This window comes from Hirsutella rhossiliensis (assembly GCF_020360975.1).
Source record: "Hirsutella rhossiliensis strain HR02 chromosome Unknown scaffold00002, whole genome shotgun sequence".
Lineage (NCBI taxonomy): Eukaryota > Fungi > Ascomycota > Sordariomycetes > Hypocreales > Ophiocordycipitaceae > Hirsutella > Hirsutella rhossiliensis.
This window is the reverse complement of record NW_025408668.1, coordinates 6,928,626-6,946,812: the sequence shown is the minus strand read 5'-3', so window position 1 is coordinate 6,946,812 and position 18,187 is coordinate 6,928,626. Positions and strand designations below refer to the sequence as shown.

The window sequence follows — 18,187 nt, the reverse complement described above, 5'->3', positions numbered from 1 at the left end:
TGGCATCTCACAAACAGCAAAGATATTGCCTAGCATTTCGCGGTCTATGGAGTCGCCTTACTCATGCTTATCAGCCGCTTCACTCCAACCTGTAATCATGTTAGCATGTCCTTAAGTTTGCCAAGGGGAAACGGTACGCACCATCCAGTTACCGCACTCCTCTGTCTTGTCGCGCTGGATGTCCACCTGGAGCTTCTGGGCAGTAGTATAGTCCCTTGACTGGATCGCTTCGGCCAATTGCGAGAGCTGATCAATGGTAGCTGGTTGCACGAGCTCCTCATTGTTTAAGTGGTCGAACAGGATGTTCAACCGCTTCTGCGAATCCTTCACTTGAGGGGCGAACGTAGCAGCAGCCTTAAACGCGACTCGCTGCATGTCTTGGCTGAGTATGTCCACCATTCGCTGAGCGTTCGCAGGTATGTGTGACCGGTCACCGGGCGGGTGCTTCGCCTTGGGGGGTGGTGCGGCGGCTTTGGGAGGCGGAGGCGTGGGCATTGGACCTCCGCCCATGGGCGGCGGGCCAGCCGGCGGCGGGCCTTGAGGTGGCCCTGCGGGTTGGTTGGGCGGCGCAGCGTAGGGAGACGGGGCGTACTGGCCCTGGGGAGCAGCCTGCGGGGGCGGCGCCCCGTACGGATTGGCGGGAGGCAGTCGGCTGGCTGGCCCTGGCGGAGGAGGCAAAGAGGTGATGCCGGGCTGGCCGGGCTGCTGCTGCGGAGACGGCGCAGGCGCATATCTGTTGGAGGCCGGGGCTCCGGGTGGCGGCGCGTTGTACGGCGAAGCTGTCCTTTGAGCCGCTTGAGCCGCCTGAGACATCTGCGGCCCTGCTGCACCGGCCTGAGGGGGAGGCGGCGCATACTGGCTGGCAGCAGTAGATGACGGCCGTGGCGGTGGTGCTTGGAAGGACTGAGGCGGTCCGGCCAGCGGTGACTGGACGCGCGGTGGAGCAGGCCCTTTAGGAGGCGGCGCGGGCACGCTCGTGGGCTGGCCATATGGGCCAGGCTGAGCAGGCCCAGACGGGCTCTGCTGACCAGGGAAAGGGGAAGTGATGGGCGCGGCGCTCGGTGTGGATCGCCGAGGCACGGCTTTGGTCACGAGCGGGACGTCATTCCAGTTTTCCATCTTCCTTGCCTGAGACGGCGGCGGCTGGGATGGCGTTGTGTTCCTCGGAGGCCCGCCCATCATTGGTGGTGGTGGAACCATGCCGCCCATATACCCAGGTTGAACCGGCGGTTGAAAGCCCCCTTGGGGCTGATACGGGTTCTGGGGCGGCATATATTGCTGCGCCTGGGGAGCAGGTGGATGTTGCGGGTTCGGGGCCGCGTAGGGGTTCGCAGGAGAAGCAACAGGTGGTGGCTGAGCGGGCTGGTAGCCAAACGATGTCTGGGCCCTAGACGCCGCCGGGTTCGATGTTGCCGGCTGTCGTGCGGCGGGTGCTTGAGCAGCTGGCTTTTGCGTGGCCATCCGGACGCGGCTTTTGGCTGTCTCAGCAGCAGGGTAGCTGGATGGCAAGAGCTCGAGATACTTCTGAGCCACTTCCAGCTGCCCATGCCCGGCAAGAATGTCGGCGTATTCCGTGTACTTGTCGTACAACGTCGCCAGCTTCCAGCCCGATTCCTGGCTCTTCTCCGTGTCCTGGAACTTGGTGACGTGTCGGAAGATGGTTACCTTCTCGATGAAGTTCTGCAGCGATCTCGCGTGCACCGAAAAGGTCGAGTCCTCCGACGGCTCCTTCATGCCCGCTTGCTCTGCCTCTTCAAGCTCGGCCACCCATATGTTGATGACCTTTTCAAGCTTCGAGCCGACGAGATAGCAGAAAGACGCGTCTTTCCTCTGGCCCTCCTCGCCGATGCGGTCCCCCAGGGCCTCGCAGAGATCCGGGAACTCGACGGGGTCGGAAAAGGTGCAGAGAACGGCCATGGTTTCCTTCCAGTGACCCAAGTCTGCATTGTAGACGACATCCCAAAGGTTCTTGGCAATGACGGAGCCAAGCAGGCGCATGTAGCTCGGCATGCCTCTTTTCTGCGCCAGATAGGCGGCCTGAACCCTGTCAACAAGCGCTGAGCCACCGCAGTTTGCAATCAAGAATGCGTCTGCTATACGCTCCTCGGCGAGACAGATATCCGTCGCCTTTTCAAAGCTGCCCAGCATCAAGGCTTTCGTAATGTCCTTTTCGACAGACGTGTCGCTGTCGCTGAACAGGTGGAAGGGATTGTCTGTCTTTGCGCCCTTGGTTGCGGCAACGTTGGACAAGAAGTCGTCGTCGTCGCCATCGCCATCGCCATCGCCGCCAGCGAAGAGGTCGGATACACCTTTCTTCGTCTCCTCAGCCTCTCCATCTGTCCTTGCGGCTTCCTCCTTCTCTGCGTCGTCCGCGGGCTCTTTGGGAGCGCCGTTGGCGACCTTGGCGAGCTCTTCCTCCTTGAAGCCGAGGTACTCTACAATCTTTCCGCGCGGATTGTCGCCAACAAGTGTTTCCATCACCTTCCAGTCCGCCCTCTCCTCGTCCGTCTTGGACTGCTGCATCCGTTCTTCGCAGATTGCTTCCAGGTTGCCGGTAGCAAGAGCCTCCTGGAATTTCTCGGTAGCCGAGGAGACGTCGGAATCGGCCGAGAACTGGGAGATGACGACTTTTGAGGTTCTCTTCTGACCAGGTTGAGCAGGAGACGATCTGAAGACGACAATTTTGCCTCCAAAGCCAAATGAGGCGCCAATCGGCCTTTCGAACCAGCTTGGCGCTTTGCTCAAGGACCATGAAGCCCCTTGAGGCTGGGTCTGAGCTGCGCTGAAGAAGTCCTCGCCGTCCAGGTTCTTTCCTGTCGAGTTCTGAGATGTATCCGGGTTGGTATTCTGCAGTGTTTGAATGATGATTTTGCCGTCAAAACTCGCGGTAGCCGAGAGGTTTGGATTGGACGGGTTGAAGCGCGTTTGGAAGGCCCAGTTGGTCATCTCAGGCAGTTCACCGTAGCGCTCTCCCGTCTGAGGATTCCAGACCAAGGTGCGGTTGTCCTTGCCAGACGACAGCAAAAGGTCGCTGTCTTGATGACACCAGGACAAAGATAGAACACCTTGCTCGTGACCCTGTAGAGTCCTTTCTGGGGCGTTTGAATTGCGTAGATCCCATAGCAGGATGACGGGCGTGCTGTCATCAGGGGTGGCGGTCAGGAGCTTGGTCGAGTTGTTCGGGTCCCAAGCGATGGCACTGACGGGTTTCCGACTGTTGTTGAGGGTCAGAGAGGCCTTCTTAGTCTTCAAATCCCACACCGTGACGAAGCCGCCCGTGCCGCCCGTGGCGAGGATGTGCGACACCTTGCGATTCCAAGCCAAGCAATCAATGTCGTCGGAGCGGGCTGCCGTGTTCCCTAATCGGAAAGGGTTCTCGATATCGTTAACGTCGTAGATGAACAGCTCGCCCTTGGCACCCGCGGTAGCCAGGATCTGGGGCTTCAGCGGATTGAACTGCAGGGTTTTGATGGCGCCAATGTGCTTGGTTGTCTGCGAGATGGAAGCGTCCGAAGCTCCCGACTCCAGCTTGGCGGCATCCCACAGCTCCAACGAGCCATTCTCGAGGGCGCCGGCAATGATGCCCTTTGGGTGCTCCGAATCCGAAGGTCCCCATGCAATATCGTAAAACCTGTACACTGTCAGCCGATGTTGTCCTTGCCTGCAGCAGACTGGGCCTAATCGTACTTGGACTCGGTGGTGATGCTGATGACCGGCTGGAGCTCAATGCCTTGCTGCTGGTCGTCGAGGGTCAGGTCCCAGAGCTCCAGCTTGCTCTCGTCGGAGAAGTCGGCGTCTACGGCGCCAGCACGAGTGCCCGTGACGAGGAGAGGCTTTCCCGGGCCCGGCGACCAGGCAAAGGTGGCCGTTCGAGGCACTTCGCGAAGGCGCACCATCGTGGCGGGGGGTTGAGACGAAGGCGATCTAGAATGAGAACCAAGGCGATGTCTCTGGCAATGGCCAATGGCAGGGGTAAAAAGGATTCAGGGCTGCGGATTCAACTGATGCGGATGCACATGGGCGGCTTGGAATTCCAAGGCCCTTGGAGTCTGTTGGCAGAGAGACGCCGCAAAGGTCAATGATATGATGCCAGATTGCAGCCTCCTGTCAGGCTTCCCAGCTCCTGCTTGGTGGGTGGCAGGGGGGACACGTCCGTGCTCCAGGCAAGCTGCCAACAGCGGGGCCCCAGCATGAAGGTCACGTGCATGGCTGCTTGGCGCATCACCTCTCGCGCGGGCAATCTTCAAGTCAAGACTGCGCCAACCAGAAACTTTTGTTGCTGTGAGCTGCAGCGTCGGACGACATCTTTCTCTGATATTTTGGGAAACACCGGCAAGATGGCGGATGCTGCACGGTGGAAGGCCACAGTCTTCGTCGGAGGACTGTCGCAAACAGTGACGAGCAGCCACGTCCTCGACGCCTTCATCCCCTTCGGCGAGATTGTCGATGTGCAACTACCAAAATCGACGGCACGCGACTCGACCGACTCTCACCGTGGCTTCGCATACGTCGAGTTTGAACAGAGCGCAGATGCAGAAGAGGCAATCGACAACATGGACCAGTCCGAGTTCTTTGGCAGAATTCTCAAGGTATCGCAGGCAAAGGCACCCAAGAGTGCCGACGAGGGGCTGGGCAGCAAGAAGGCCATCTGGGAACAGGTAAACTCCAAGGTTGGATATGCTCCTCGCGAGCCGGCCGTTGACACGTTTACAGGAGGGCTGGTTAGCAGAACATGCCGGCGACCAGACTGGCGGGCTGCCGGCGGGCCAAGACCGGCTGATTGAAGACGCAGTGCCGGACCCCATGCAAGGGCTCGAGGGACTTGATGTAGCTGGGCCAAAGCCGGCGTAGAATGTTTTTTTCTGCTTTTCCCTTTTGAGATTCTGCATAGCCATGGTGTTACAGGGGAAACGGGGCAGGAACACGGTCCGGCTCTTCAGAGACCAATGCCGAGTAACAGACACCAAAGAAATGAATTGCGACGGAGTCACGTCCTGGGCTGCCTTTCTTTTCCGACATGTACAACACTTCAAAGTCCACGAAGAGTCTAAGTCTTCCCAGGTGTGCCTTGGGTATGGTGGACGATGTTAATGCTCCTCTCGGCCAGCGGCTCCTTGCCTGGACAGTCGAAGGTTCTTGTCCACCACAAATTTCCTTACGACCGAGTAGCCGGCAGCGAAGACAGCGAAGCCGACGACGACGGCTGGCACGCAGTCAGTTCTGAGCTGCCTTTTCTCAAGCTGGACGGGGCTCATTTACCGAGGGGTATCAATTCGGCCGGGATCTGCTTGAGCTTGCGCAATCGTTGGGAGATAGTGTGGCCTTTCAAAAAAACGTCAGCATCGGCTCCCAGAGTGGCTTCTCCTGCAAAGGTGGCTTCCAATCAAACTCGTCAGCACATACCGGCTTGGTCTTCTTTCTGTGCAGCGCAATGTGTTAGCTCCGTCTTGTCAGATTTACCATTTCTTTGCTTACGGGAACCGGTCGCATCATCCGGGTCGACGGACGGAACATGGCCCGAGTCGACGGAGCGAACATCATGCGAGCCGTCGGCTGCAGCATCCTCAGGGTGGCCGTGGAGCGCATTGTGGGAGAGCGGAGAGGGTCAGGCAAGGGTGCTTGGCAAAGGCGGCGATGCGATTGGGAGTCGTAGCTCGTTGGAGGAGGTGTTTGGAGGCCGAAGCTCTCATGGCGCCGTCGCCTCATCGGCCCACTAGGCGTGGGGTGGGTACCCGGCTTATATAATTGGTCCGTCGGCCTCAGGCATACACATTCTACGTACCGCCATGCCCAGAACAGGTGATCCGAGCTACAGCCTGCGTTTACGGTTCGTCAACGATTCAACCTCACCTCCTCGCGCGCGCTCCCGTCGACGACCAACTCCGCAACCCGCTCCCCGAACGCGCTCGAGATCCTGCAAGATGGCTGAAGAGGACCCGCAAGAGCTTGTTTCCAAGCCCTTCAAGTTTGTGACTGGTACGCTCCTTGATGCCTCCCCAAAAATCACCCGATCGCGACCCGAGGCTAACAGCACCGCAGCCGGTAAGCCCGCCTTCAATCAATGAACCACTGTACAGCGACGCGAACAACCCAATCGCGCCGACGATTCGCCTCAGAGACTGAGCCAGCGTCACACAGGCACCGATGCCCGCTTTCCGAACATGAACCAGACCAAGCACTGCTGGCAGAACTATGTCGACTACCACAAGTGCATCCTCGCCAAGGGAGAGGACTTTGCGCCCTGCCGCCAGGTACGACGACAGGCCGAAGGAGGAGATTCAGGCTCGATATCTGTTATGGGCGCTAATAGCCCCATAGTTCTGGCTCGCATACCGATCCCTGTGCCCCTCGGGATGGTCCAGCCGATGGGACGAACAGCGAGGTAGAGTCGACCGACCTTGCACGTCAATTGGCGCTAACCCTCCATGATAGAAGCCGGAAACTTTCCCGTGAAACTGGACGCTTGAACGGCTGGTCTTGGGGACTGCGTCATATTCCAAGGTGCACGGGGATAGGTATAGACAACAAGGACGTCAACTCAGCTGCCTGCCATTGTGTTACGCGCATGTCAGTAATCAATCGCTGTAGGAGAATTGGAAGTAGAACGACTTTCAAATTCTTGACATCGTACTCTTGTATAAATACAATGCTTGCGTGTGGCTTGCGATTCCCGCAAATTGGAGATCGCCGGTATCATAGACCCAGAAACAAGACGCGCTCCCTTGCCAAACCAGACGCCATATGCACAAATTCTGCCCACAGTAGAGTAATGAGACTCAAGTGTTCTCATGACCACTTCCTCTGCACCAAGTTCCGTCATGCCTGCGCCTGTGGACCAGCATCCTCGTCTTCCGAGCTCATAAACTCGTCATCCTCGTCAAACCCGAAAAACGTCCTGGGCTTCCCCGTTGTGGCCTTGTCTGGTTCGCGTGAGGGCGAGGATTCTTTGGAACTTGACTTCTCTTCGTCAGACGCATTTGAACTGTGGCTTTGTTCGGTAGATGTAGAGCCGTTGGAGGTGCTGAGATTGTCTCTGTAGTTGCCGGACTTCATTGCGGCCAAAACGGCATCACGCGTTTTTTCGTTGCTTTCCTCTTTGGCCTCGACCCATTTGCCGTCAACTCGGCCTTTGCTGCCTGATCGTATTTCGGCTTCCTTTTTCTCAGACGCTTGAACAATCTGTTCCCAGCGCTGTCGACGTTTTGCTTTCTCCTTCTGCTCCATGTCTGGTTTGATGGCTAGGTATTCTGCTAAGGCTTTTGCTTCGTTCACCGTACGTAGTCGTCGTCCGTCAAGGTTACGGCTTGAGCCGTGATCATCTTGATTTCGGTTCTTTCGTGACGACATGCGACCACCAGCAGCACGTAGCTGGGAACCGAATCCACCTTTGCCACCGCATAGCGGGACGGCAAGCCGTAGCGAGAGAAACTCATCGTCGCTTGTTGAGAGATATGATGACACGGGCACCTCTGACTGCTCTGGCAGCTGCCTGTTGGAGATGGTCGTCAGGACGAGCCTGGAGTCGGTGGACGGAAGTCTTTCGTAGAGTTCCTCGCGGAGTTGCGTGACGGTAGTCGTGGGTGAGACTGGCAAGACAAGGGTTGACGGCAGCCCGAGGCCACCAAAGGTGGCAATGAGAACGTTGAGATTTTGAGGCGTCATTGTTCTTGTGAGCTCGGATGGACGTCTTCGTCGTAACGCGTGGATTCACGGACTGATGAAGTGAGGTTGTTTGGACAGAGTTGGTAGCGAAGTCTGAATGACGGACTGCCTGGCTTAGTAGTCGAAGGTGGGGCTGAAGAAACCCAGCCTCACGTGCCAGACTGCGTGGCTGGAGATGTTGCACGTGACTTCCTCTGCGCCGCCCACAGGACAGCACACAAGCCACCCCACTTCGCTAGGTGATTTTCTCGTAGGGTTTCCGCCCACAAAAGTTACCCATTTTGAGAACTGGCACGCCGTCCGCCAAAACTGCCATCTTCAACATCGACCACAGCAGCCGAACCGCGACGATGTTGATTCCCAAGGCTGATCGCAAGAAGATCCACGAGGTACTTGGACGGCGGCGGGCAGATTTTGGCTTGGGTGACTGACAAATGCCAGTACCTCTTCCGCGAGGGCGTGCTCGTGGCCCAGAAGGACTTCAACCTCCCCAAGCACCCCGACATCGACACCAAGAACCTCTTCGTCATCAAGGCCTGCCAGTCTCTCAACTCTCGGGGCTATGTCAAGACTCAGTTCTCGTGGCAATACTACTACTACACGCTGACCCCCGAGGGTCTCGACTACCTCCGCGAATGGCTTCACCTCCCCGCCGAGATCGTTCCTGCCACCCACATCAAGCAGCAGCGGTCGCACGCCCCTCCCCGTGGCATGCTCGGCGAGGGCGAGCGTGAGCGCAGGCCGTTTGGCCGTGGCCGTGGCGACCGCGGCGACCGCGAGGGCGGATACCGAAGACGGGATGCTGGCGATGGCAAGGAGGGCGGTGCTCCGGGCGAGTTTGCTCCTCAATTGTGAGAATACCCCGGTCTAGGTCATGCGTCAGACTCGCAAGGCACGGCGATGCTAACCAGATGTTCACAGCCGTGGTGGCTTTGGCCGTGCTCGCGGAGCTCCCCCCTCATAAGCGGCACGGTTTTCCTGGGTTATCACAATCGAGATGCATGGCGAAAAAGGCACCGACATGTACTCTTACAAACGGATGGCAATTCTTTCCATGAGAACCGCTCGTGAGACCGGCTGAGTGGGGATCATGGCGGGAGTTCTGGAGGTTAGATCCTCGGAAATGATTTGCATTAGGGTCAATGTTTATCATGGAGTCTACTTGCTCGACAACACGTGAGGCTGTCAACTTCGGTAACGGGGGCTACTGCCCAACGTCCAGCGAAGTTGAATGGCGGGTTTCTCGGTCACATTTAGCCATGCGGTCAGCCGAGGTGACGATTACTTGATCAACTGGGCAATTCGCGTGCACGAGTCTGTTCGCCTCGGATGGGTGCGGCGATAAGCAAGTGATTGTTTAGCATTGGCAGAAGGGCTTGCTTGACGTTCTTGACGGGTAGTCATGAGTTAGAGTGTTTCTGAGCTTTACACGTCTGCCCTGGATGCTTCGCATCGCCATTCGTAGTTGAGGACAGAGGAGACTCGGCCGCCAGGAAGCTTGCTTTTGCCATTAATCCAGGGTGGGGCGAGGCGAGATCTTGCTACTGCCATGCCGTTGGTGCTGCGAATAGAGCAGACCAGGGTCACAGCAGTTACATGTACATTGACGGAGGAATACGCCTCAGCGGTAATTATTGCGGCATGATTTTTGAAAGAGCGGTGTCCCATCAGGGAACGCCGCGGGGAGCGTTCCGGAAGCGGAGCTGTCGGGGAAAGGGGAAAGGGGTCCGGTCTTACTCTGTACAACGCTCCGTTGAATCCCAGCACGCACACGCATCGACTCACTTCGAACAAGACGAGGCAAGTAAGCCCGGACTAATCATGGATGGAAAGAGGGTTGCGCGGCGAGGAGCCTTGGAAATGTATACCTCCAGTACTGTTTGTACGCAAATTGCCGCTGCAAAGGTACCGCCGCCGCTGCCCGGCGCTCGCTCGAGTTGGGCCCCGCCAAGCAACTCGTGGGAACCCCTCGCATGGAATGAAGGGGAGTCGAGTGATGTCGGGAAAGGTACGGACGAATGGATTTCATTGTTGTGTGACGAGGCTCTAGAGTCTGTCGGCCACTGACAGAGCCATACTCCATAGAATACCTTGCGGCTTCCGAACGGCCAGCTCGTTCCCCCCGGTTGAGACAAGCGGACACTCATACTTGGTGTGTTCGAATGTTGCATCCACGAGACCGGGCCGGCGGGGCAGAATGCTGTCGCGAGCCCAAGAAGGCCCCATACTTGGAGCGTCGATGCATGCAGATCCGCTCTGCGGTCCGGTAGAAATATCGCCCCTCTCCTCAGAGCTCCAAGCCTCGGCAGTGGAGAGCTATTGTCCAGGTAAGCGCCCCTACCTCCTCTCTCCCCCCCTTCTCTCATCCCAGTATCTGTGTCTCTTCGGGTGAGTTGGATTGCTGACCTTGACTTGCCTCAAATCAGGTTTTGAACGCTTCCATCATCCTTGATTCTCGCACCGCCAGCTCTACTGCTAGAAAGACTAGACGAGCATTCCGAAATAAACGACGGCAAGAGACGACAAGTAATAAGACTCGATAGACAAAATGGCGTCCCTTCCCAAGGAAATGAAGGCTCTCCGGTGCGTTGTCTGGTCTCTTATACGTCTGAGGTTGAGCCATCAGGGTTCGCCAACTGCCGACGAATGAAACCTCTTGGCTCGTCATTAACCGTGCCCTTCTCCTCGCAGATATGAGAAGCCAGAGGATTGGTCCATCGTCAAGGTTCCGCTACCGGAGCTGCGCGATAATGACGTCTTGGTGCAGGTCAAGGCCTGCGGCGTCTGTGGTACCGGTACGTGCAACCAAGGCATTGTGACAAGCTTGATGGACTGACACGGCGAGTCTCGCAGATTTGGTATGTCGTCTTGTCTCGGACGGCCGAGTTCCTCTTGGTTAACGAAGTTGGGGGGGAGTAACAGCACATCCACGAGGGCGAATTCATTGCCAAGTTCCCCCTGATCCCGGGCCATGAGACGGTCGGGCTGATCGCCGCCGTTGGCAAGGTAAGCTCGGTTGGCTCAAGGCTCGAGACGGTCGATGCTAACCCCACGGGATAGGACGTCAAGGCCTTCAAGGTTGGCGACCGTGTCGCCGCCGACAACAGCGAGCTTTGCAACGAGTGCTTCTACTGCCGCCGTGGCCAGCCCCTGCTATGCGAGAACGTACGTCGTCGCACCCCCCGAGCTGCAAGGCCGCCCTCTCTGACGGCGACCAGTTCAATGCCCATGGCGTCACCATGAACGGAGGTTTCGCCGAGTACTGCGCCTATCCCGCCGCAAAGGTCTTCAAGTTCCAGAACCTGGATTGGGTTGATGCCACGCTGCTCGAGCCCGCATCCTGCGCCTGCCACGGCCTCGAGAAGATCCGGCCCAAGCTGGGCTCCCACGTCCTCATGTTTGGGGCTGGCCCTACTGGTCTTGTAAGTCGTCGGATTGCACCGCAAATTTTGACGAGAGATTGCCTCTGATGCCCCTCCGTGTTCGCAAGATGCTCGCCCAGTTGCTGCGACAAAACGGCGGCTGCCAGGTCACCATTGCCGCCCCCAAGGGCCTCAAGATGGAGCTGGCCAAGAGCCTCGACGCGGCCGACACCTACATCGAGCTCTCGCGCGAGAAGCCCGATGCGCAGTTTGCCCAGCTCAAGAAGGACAACCCGTACGGCTTCGACATTGGTCCGTTGCCCGTAGCGCCCTACTCGTGCTGCTGGTTGTATGCTAAATGTCGACAGTCGTCGAGGCCACGGGCTCCGTCAAGATCCTTGAGGATGCCATCAACTACGTCCGTCGCGGCGGCACCCTGGTCGTCTACGGGTAAGCTCGGGTCGTAGACAAACTGTGGCACAGAGGCTGACGAATGGTGTGCGCAGCGTATACGCCAGCTCCGCCAAGGTGTCGTGGCCCCCGGCCAAGATCTTTGGCGACGAGATTACCATTATTGGCTCCTTCTCCGAGACATACATGTTCCGTACGTATTTCGCTCGCAGACGAGGCTGCTAAGACCAGGGCTCCAAGACTGACACATGTTGGTGCAGCTGCCACCATCGATTACCTCGATTCTGGCAAGGTCAAGACCAAGGGCATCGTCAACAAGACATTCAAGCTCGAGGATTTCGGCAAGGCGCTCCAGAGCATCAAGGACAAGAGCGCCATCAAGGCCGCCATTGTTTTCGACTAGATGGAGGGGACAGGGGTCGGGTAGACTTTGTCTGTCTGGGCAGGCAGGATGGGAAAGCCTATGGAAGATTATTACTACGTAGTAGACTTGGATTTGACGAAATGGACGAGAGGCAAGCAATATGCTCCGACTTATTGTCCCTGCCTCTCCCACATGCGGTCGGCGTCTACGTGGCCGATACAGTGCAACGTCAGCATGTGCTGGCTTGTCTGAAGCTGGAGAGAGCACGCCAGGCTTATGAATCGGGACCGACGAGGCAAGAAGCGACAGGCCCACAATTACGGCGCAAGGGAGCTCGACTCAGGAGCAGCATCACGAGCGAGTCGTGCTTGGCAAGGTAGGCACAGCAACGAGCCCAATCAGGCCACGGGAGTTGGCGCAGTCAAGGTCGTTTAGGGGTTTGCAGGCACCCATGTATTTCCGGGAGAGCAACGGCTATGCAGATGGTAGAAACGGCTATGCAGATGGCAGATTCATGACGGGCGGGCGTGCTTGCTGTGGGATGACGCCGGAGGCTGCCATGGGGCGACGAGGCACAGCCCACAAAGAGGGATGAGGGGCTTGGCAGCCAGCAGGGTCTCGTCTGTGTGCACAAACTGCCTCTCTTCTTCTGCATGTCCTTGGAGGGCGCTGCGGAGGCCATCACCGACGCTTGGTGGCCCGTCCGCGCACGAGAGCAGCGTATTTCCGCAGAGCAAAGCCGGCGAGCTGTATGGGGTAGTCCTCCACCAATATACAAGAGCGCATAGACGTGACAAAATACAGAGTCATGCGTTGGGGGCTGGGATGAGATGATGAGTAAAAATGGATGCGCGGTGAAGAGACAATACCCACGTCCACTGAGACTCGGTGGCGTCGCCCGAGAATCCGCGCGCTGGTTGCCGTGTTCCCCCGTCCATTTCCATCCATCCTCCCGCACCAAACAGCCGCCTCGCCTTCTTGTCGTCGCCCGTTTCTGGCTGTCGCGTGCCACAGGGGGCGCAATCAAGCCCTCTCACAGACGACTGCCAAGCGAGTCAGCGCCGAGATTGCTTGATCGCCCGCTTATTGCGTCTTTCCTTGGTGCCCGCTACCAACTTGAAGCTCGCCCAGCTCCGATGCACTCGCCCAAACGCAGCTCTGGATTGCACCTCGGCGCAGCCTCTCCAGCCCCGTGTGCCCCCCAACCCCGTGTGTCGTTCCACTCGGCACGCGGCCGTGGCGGCGAGGCCTAAACGCTGCTGCTTGCCTGCCTTACCGTCTTCGCCCAACGCCCGCTGCTCAGATGAAGCTTCCGCCTTTGGCCACAGAAGGAGCGTCCGACCGCCCGCCCCTCTGATCGGCGGAAATGGCTTCCCCGACTCCTCGCAACGCGACCCATGAGCAACACGATCTCGTCACCCGCATCCACAACGATGCTCTCCTGACGCCCACGACGCTCCTGGGACGAGTCGAGATTTCCAACCAAGACGCCCACACCGACTCCGGCTCCTCCGAATCCGACATCCAGCCCTCCAGGTCGAGCGACGTTCGGTCTCGGCACGCACGATCAATGAGTAACCCGTTCCCCTCGCTCTTCAACACCAAGAAGAAGCGCCGCGACTCTGTCGGCCGTGCTCCGCCCCCCAGCTTCGAGCCCGAGTGCGAACAAGGCCCCATGGCCGGGCACAGCCCCCGAAGGCACACAAGAGGAGGTATGTCGGGAAGCAACGACTTTTCGACCGGTCACTGCATGACCTGTGCCTCGCTCGTCAAGTGGCCCAAGGAGCTCAAGGTGTTCAAATGCACAATCTGCTCCACCATCAACGATCTTGTCCCGGTGGAAAGCGAGAGCTACAAGAGCAGCAGACCCTCGAGTCGGAGGCGTGACGCAGGCAGGGACACCAGTGGCAGAGGTACGATGCCCACACTCCCCTCCACGAACCGGAATCTCATTTCTTTCTCCAGGCCAGTCAATTTCCATTCAGCACTCGAAATGGCTCATCAGACAGTGTCTCCGTTCCTTTCTCGTCCGGAGGCTCTGCGCCCGGTCCCAACCGGACTCCGAAGCTCGTTCAGACCATCCGTCTCGTCCGCCCTACGGTGCTCCGCTACGCCCAACTGCGGATGGCCGGGGATATGGCAGGTCTGCATGGGATGAAAGCGGGCATCAGACAAGCGATGGTCCACCGGCATACGAACCAAGGTACGTGTTCGATGAAGAGCCAACATTACGTCCACATCCACCGCGCCCCGGCAACATGAATTCGAGGTCTTATTCATCACCACACTCCGAAAGGCCTTTGCTGCAACCACCCGCTCCAAGAGTCCAGACAAGTCCTCGTCGCGGAGATCCGTCGGCGGGCCGCAAGGACGAATACAAAAAGATATTTAAGCCATTGGCAGATTACATTGTCGCCTGCTTCGGTTCCTTTACTTGTGTCAACTCCTCGTTCATGGCCTCCTCCCGCCAGCCCACGCGCCACGGGGGCGACTTCTCGGTCCGGCGGAAGCCTTTGCCCTCTCGCGAGCCTCCGAAAGCTGTCGAGACTCCGCGAGGAGGTCCGCAAGGGGACGATTTCCTCTCCGAGTTGGACCCCAAGATGCTGCTTCTCGGCGACTTCGCCGAAAATGGCACGTGGTGGACGGGCGGACAAGATGGCGCGTCGGCGACAACCGCCCCTTCGGCATATCGAGTTGAGAGCGCTGGCAAAGTCTCTACCTCACCCAAGTCGCCTCATCTGAATTGGCAAGAATTGAGTGATTGGTACTCGTCCGTCATCAATGCCGCGGAGGGGTGGTTCGAGATGTATGACGAGGTCTCCCGGGATCCCGACTTTGTGCGGCCAGCCGAGAAAGATCTCGAGACGCTGGAAGGAGAATTGCTTCGGGCGCAAACCCAGCTGCAGCGGGTCTTGCTCAAGGCTACGGAGCAGCTGCTCAAGAGGCCCGGGCGACCACTCGCAGCCCCCGTCCATCTTCGGTTTCTCCTGGTCATACTGGACAACCCGCTCTTGCACCCGGACCTTGCGACTTTCGAGGGATTGATGCAACCCGAGTCTGGGAGTGCCCCCACATGGAGGGACTCGTCTCCCGAGAAATCATCGAGGCCAAGGACAGGACTTTTGTCTGGGCAGCACTCGGGCATCATCAAGCGTGTTGTCGGCCTCTTGTCCAACTCATCAACAGAATGCCACAACCATCTGATAAGCTGGCTCGCAAAGCTCCACACCGCGCGTTTTGTCCGAGCAAAGGATCTAGTTTCCGGGTTTCTAACTTACCGCCTGCTGCGACAAAGCGTAAAGACACGTCCTGCCCGCGTGGACATTACTGCCGGCCTGATACCGGAGATGCAAGTTGGCAGGTCTGTCGGAGCCTATCTCCACGACGAAATCGGGTCAGGCTCGTCCAAGAAGCAGAAAGAGTCGGAGAAGAAGATCGCATATGCCGACGACTGGCAAATCAAGGCCGCGGCGCGTGTCCTGGCCCTGCTGTTCGCGGCCAACAACCTCCAGAGCTTGCGGCACGGAGATGGCGTGCTGCCAAACTCGGGCGAAGTACAGACTGCCGCTGTCCGCGACGGCGTCCACGCGAACGGCCAGCTTCTACCAACCAGCGACTTTTATAACCTTGTTCTTGACAATGCCGATTTGGTGGGCGATTTCGAGTCCTGGGAATCAAAGAGGGCCAAGTTTTGTTTCTGCCAGTACCCGTTTCTCTTGAGCATCTGGGCCAAGACCAAGATCCTCGAGTATGACGCTCGGCGACAGATGCAGAACAAAGCACGCGATGCTTTCTTTGACAGCATCATGACTCGGAGGAACATCAAGCAGTACTTGGCCCTCGATGTCCGTCGTGACTGTTTGGTAGACGACAGCTTGAAGGCCGTTAGCGAGGTCATCGGGAGCGGCAGCGAAGACGTGAAAAAGGCACTGCGGATAACCTTTAGAGGAGAGGAAGGAATCGATGGGGGAGGCTTGCGGAAGGAATGGTTCTTACTCCTTGTCCGGGAGGTCTTCAACCCTGATCACGGTTCGTCCAGTGCCCCGAGCTACTCCTAGGCGTATGTACTTACTGACCTTGGCAACAGGCATGTTCCTGTACGACGAAGATTCTCAGTACTGTTACTTTAACCCAAACTCATTCGAGACCTCGGACCAGTTCTTCCTCGTGGGAGTCGTCATGGGCTTGGCCATCTACAACTCAACCATCCTGGACGTTGCTCTCCCGCCTTTTGCATTCCGGAAGCTTCTAGCATCGGCTCCTACTCATGGCCAAGGGCCGTCTGCGCATCCCAGACCTACGATGAAATACTCGTTGGATGACTTGGCCGAGTACAAACCACGCCTAGCGCGAGGACTGAGACAGCTACTCGAGTACGATGGGGATGTGGAGCCTACATTCTCCTTGGACTTCATGGTTGACATGGAGAGGTACGGCACCACGGTCCAAGTGCCGCTCTGTCCTGGAGGTGAGCGAAAGCCGGTGACTAACAGCAATCGACGAGAATACGTCGATCTCTACGTTCGCCATGTTCTCGACACAGCCGTTGCAAGACAGTATGAGCCATTCAAAAGGGGATTTTACACCGTGTGCGGCGGGAACGCCTTTTCGCTCTTCCGGCCCGAGGAAATCGAGCTCCTGGTCCGTGGCTCCGACGCACCACTTGACATTGAGGCTCTCAGAGCCGTTGCCGAGTATGACAACTGGGGTAGCCGAACGCCAGATGGAACGGAAGCCATCGTTGGCTGGTTCTGGGAGACTTTCCAGAGCGCAGCGCCAGCAGACCAGCGTAGGATGCTTTTGTTCATCACTGGCAGCGACCGAATTCCTGCCATGGGCGCCGCCATGCTGACAATCAAGATATCCTGTCTCGGTGAAGACTGCGGCCGGTTCCCGATTGCGAGGACTTGCTTCAACTTGCTGTCGCTGTGGCGGTATGCATCGAAGGAGAGGCTCGAGGGCATGCTGTGGAGGGCAGTGCGTGAGAGCGAGGGGTTTGGCTTAAAGTAGCGCATCGCTGTTAACGAGTATGAGGCGCGGCATAGCTTGGGAGTTAATTAATTAGGGCCAACGGGACTATTATTAAGGTTACTATGCCTGATGGTATGCAGGACTCAATTGCAAGGTCATAGGCGCGACACAGCAAGTGTGGTCATGGCCTTGTCATGTCGGTTCTGGCATGATTTACTCTCGCGCTTTAATGACATAACACAAGACGAAGTCGGCGACGGATTCTTGCCAACTGCAGGTTCATCAATGCATGTCTGCAACCATCATCGCGTTCCACCCAGTGTCATAACTCCCGGGGGATGCCACGCATATTATACAAGGCTCGCCCCCTCTCTAAGCATCTTCTTCCTCTCCCATGCCGCCCGCCGCCCGGGCTCTCTTCAACATCTCTTGCTCCTTCTTCATCTCTGCTCTCAGCTGGCGCATCTGCTCACGGTCCACGGCCGCCTGCTTCTTGTGAGCCTCAATGGCCTGCAGCTCGGCGATGTCCTCCTTGGTGGTTGGGAGCGCCTGGGCACGAGTCTCGGCGATGAAGAACTGCAGAATCTCGGTCGACATTCGCTTCGTCATGTCGATTTGCACGATGCGCTCGTCCGGGCCTGCTGGCAGCGCCTTGGAGAGGTTGGTGCGGGAGGAGGGCGGTTGGATAGCTTGAGGCGGCGCGGCGTCGTCGGACAAGGGTTTGGCATTGTCGCGCATGTAGATGGTCATGACGGGACGGTTTTGGTTTTGGTCGTGCCGGTTGATAATCATGGGGATGGCTGGGTTGTGGAACTTGAGCCGGGGGAGGCATTCGCGCCAGAATTTCCTGCATCGAGCGCCGTCAGTCGGGCTAGGAGGCGAGTGTCGAGGGGTTTGGGTCGAAGTGAGACGCACCTGGGCCCCATATGACCGCCATTGAACTTGAGCGCAAAGTCCATGTGTATCCTCGTCACTTCGGGAGGGAGGATTGCCGCACCGGGCCCGCATCGCAAGTTGATGAGCTACAAGGATCCATGGTGAGAGGAAAGCTCGACGAGAAGGGGGAGGGAGAAGGGGGAGCCTTTACCCTCTAGTAAACAGCATGTCAGCGTTGAAGACGTCGGTGTGTTGCGCGCGGGGCAGTATTTACCTCCCGGAGGAGATTTAATCGCTCTCCTAACGACCTCATCTTGCCGGTCGGATGTCGCGCAGCAGCAGATAGGTCAAGCTTGCGACCTGGGAGAGAAGCCTTGGTATAAGACCGGAAAATACACCCAGACTTTCTTTGCGCAGGCTTGGTAGCGCCCGGACCGGCTAATGATCCGCGGGTGGGAACCATGACATCAAGCTCGCTTGGGATTTTTTTTCTTCCTGCGCGCTCCAAGTGAATAGCCTCACTTGGCTCATCGGCAATTGG

At 57.8% G+C, this 18,187-nt stretch overlaps 9 protein-coding genes across 9 annotated transcripts; 5 read left to right on the top strand and 4 right to left on the bottom strand.

The window, feature by feature from the left end:
* Positions 1–44: 44 nt before the first annotated feature.
* Positions 45–3,896, bottom strand: HRG_02456 (steroid receptor RNA activator (SRA1) domain-containing protein; the record flags this gene model as incomplete). The annotated part of the gene is made up of 6 exons (XM_044860927.1): positions 45–89; positions 142–950; positions 1,029–2,418; positions 2,482–3,006; positions 3,064–3,631; positions 3,688–3,896. The coding sequence occupies 6 exons, from the start codon at positions 3,894–3,896 to the stop codon at positions 45–47; spliced, it is 3,546 nt and encodes a 1,181-aa protein (XP_044724560.1).
* Positions 3,897–4,337: 441 nt separating this feature from the next.
* Positions 4,338–4,851, top strand: HRG_02455 (RNA recognition motif domain-containing protein; the record flags this gene model as incomplete). The annotated part of the gene is made up of 2 exons (XM_044860926.1): positions 4,338–4,658; positions 4,714–4,851. The coding sequence occupies 2 exons, from the start codon at positions 4,338–4,340 to the stop codon at positions 4,849–4,851; spliced, it is 459 nt and encodes a 152-aa protein (XP_044724559.1).
* A 236-nt stretch (positions 4,852–5,087) lies between these two features.
* HRG_02454 (uncharacterized protein) lies at positions 5,088–5,586 on the bottom strand (the record flags this gene model as incomplete). Its single annotated transcript, XM_044860925.1, has 4 exons — positions 5,088–5,203; positions 5,260–5,322; positions 5,404–5,419; positions 5,476–5,586. The coding sequence occupies 4 exons, from the start codon at positions 5,584–5,586 to the stop codon at positions 5,088–5,090; spliced, it is 306 nt and encodes a 101-aa protein (XP_044724558.1).
* A 335-nt stretch (positions 5,587–5,921) lies between these two features.
* HRG_02453 (cytochrome oxidase c subunit VIb domain-containing protein) lies at positions 5,922–6,467 on the top strand (the record flags this gene model as incomplete). The annotated part of the gene is made up of 4 exons (XM_044860924.1): positions 5,922–5,976; positions 6,139–6,251; positions 6,319–6,382; positions 6,433–6,467. The coding sequence occupies 4 exons, from the start codon at positions 5,922–5,924 to the stop codon at positions 6,465–6,467; spliced, it is 267 nt and encodes an 88-aa protein (XP_044724557.1).
* Positions 6,468–6,816: 349 nt separating this feature from the next.
* HRG_02452 (telomere stability and silencing domain-containing protein) lies at positions 6,817–7,662 on the bottom strand (the record flags this gene model as incomplete). The annotated part of the gene is made up of 1 exon (XM_044860923.1): positions 6,817–7,662. The coding sequence occupies one exon, from the start codon at positions 7,660–7,662 to the stop codon at positions 6,817–6,819; it is 846 nt and encodes a 281-aa protein (XP_044724556.1).
* A 350-nt stretch (positions 7,663–8,012) lies between these two features.
* On the top strand, positions 8,013–8,626 carry HRG_02451 (plectin/S10 domain-containing protein; the record flags this gene model as incomplete). Its single annotated transcript, XM_044860922.1, has 3 exons — positions 8,013–8,051; positions 8,104–8,513; positions 8,584–8,626. 3 exons carry the CDS (start codon positions 8,013–8,015, stop codon positions 8,624–8,626), a joined length of 492 nt encoding a protein of 163 aa, XP_044724555.1.
* A 1,584-nt stretch (positions 8,627–10,210) lies between these two features.
* On the top strand, positions 10,211–11,838 carry HRG_02450 (alcohol dehydrogenase groES-like domain-containing protein; the record flags this gene model as incomplete). Its single annotated transcript, XM_044860921.1, has 9 exons — positions 10,211–10,245; positions 10,354–10,444; positions 10,585–10,668; positions 10,723–10,827; positions 10,881–11,084; positions 11,153–11,336; positions 11,393–11,474; positions 11,531–11,628; positions 11,696–11,838. 9 exons carry the CDS (start codon positions 10,211–10,213, stop codon positions 11,836–11,838), a joined length of 1,026 nt encoding a protein of 341 aa, XP_044724554.1.
* A 1,327-nt stretch (positions 11,839–13,165) lies between these two features.
* On the top strand, positions 13,166–16,809 carry HRG_02449 (HECT-domain (ubiquitin-transferase) domain-containing protein; the record flags this gene model as incomplete). Its single annotated transcript, XM_044860920.1, has 4 exons — positions 13,166–13,712; positions 13,765–14,002; positions 14,123–15,828; positions 15,887–16,809. 4 exons carry the CDS (start codon positions 13,166–13,168, stop codon positions 16,807–16,809), a joined length of 3,414 nt encoding a protein of 1,137 aa, XP_044724553.1.
* Positions 16,810–17,142: 333 nt separating this feature from the next.
* HRG_02448 (mitochondrial ribosomal protein) lies at positions 17,143–17,959 on the bottom strand (the record flags this gene model as incomplete). The annotated part of the gene is made up of 3 exons (XM_044860919.1): positions 17,143–17,617; positions 17,686–17,792; positions 17,921–17,959. 3 exons carry the CDS (start codon positions 17,957–17,959, stop codon positions 17,143–17,145), a joined length of 621 nt encoding a protein of 206 aa, XP_044724552.1.
* Positions 17,960–18,187: the final 228 nt, after the last annotated feature.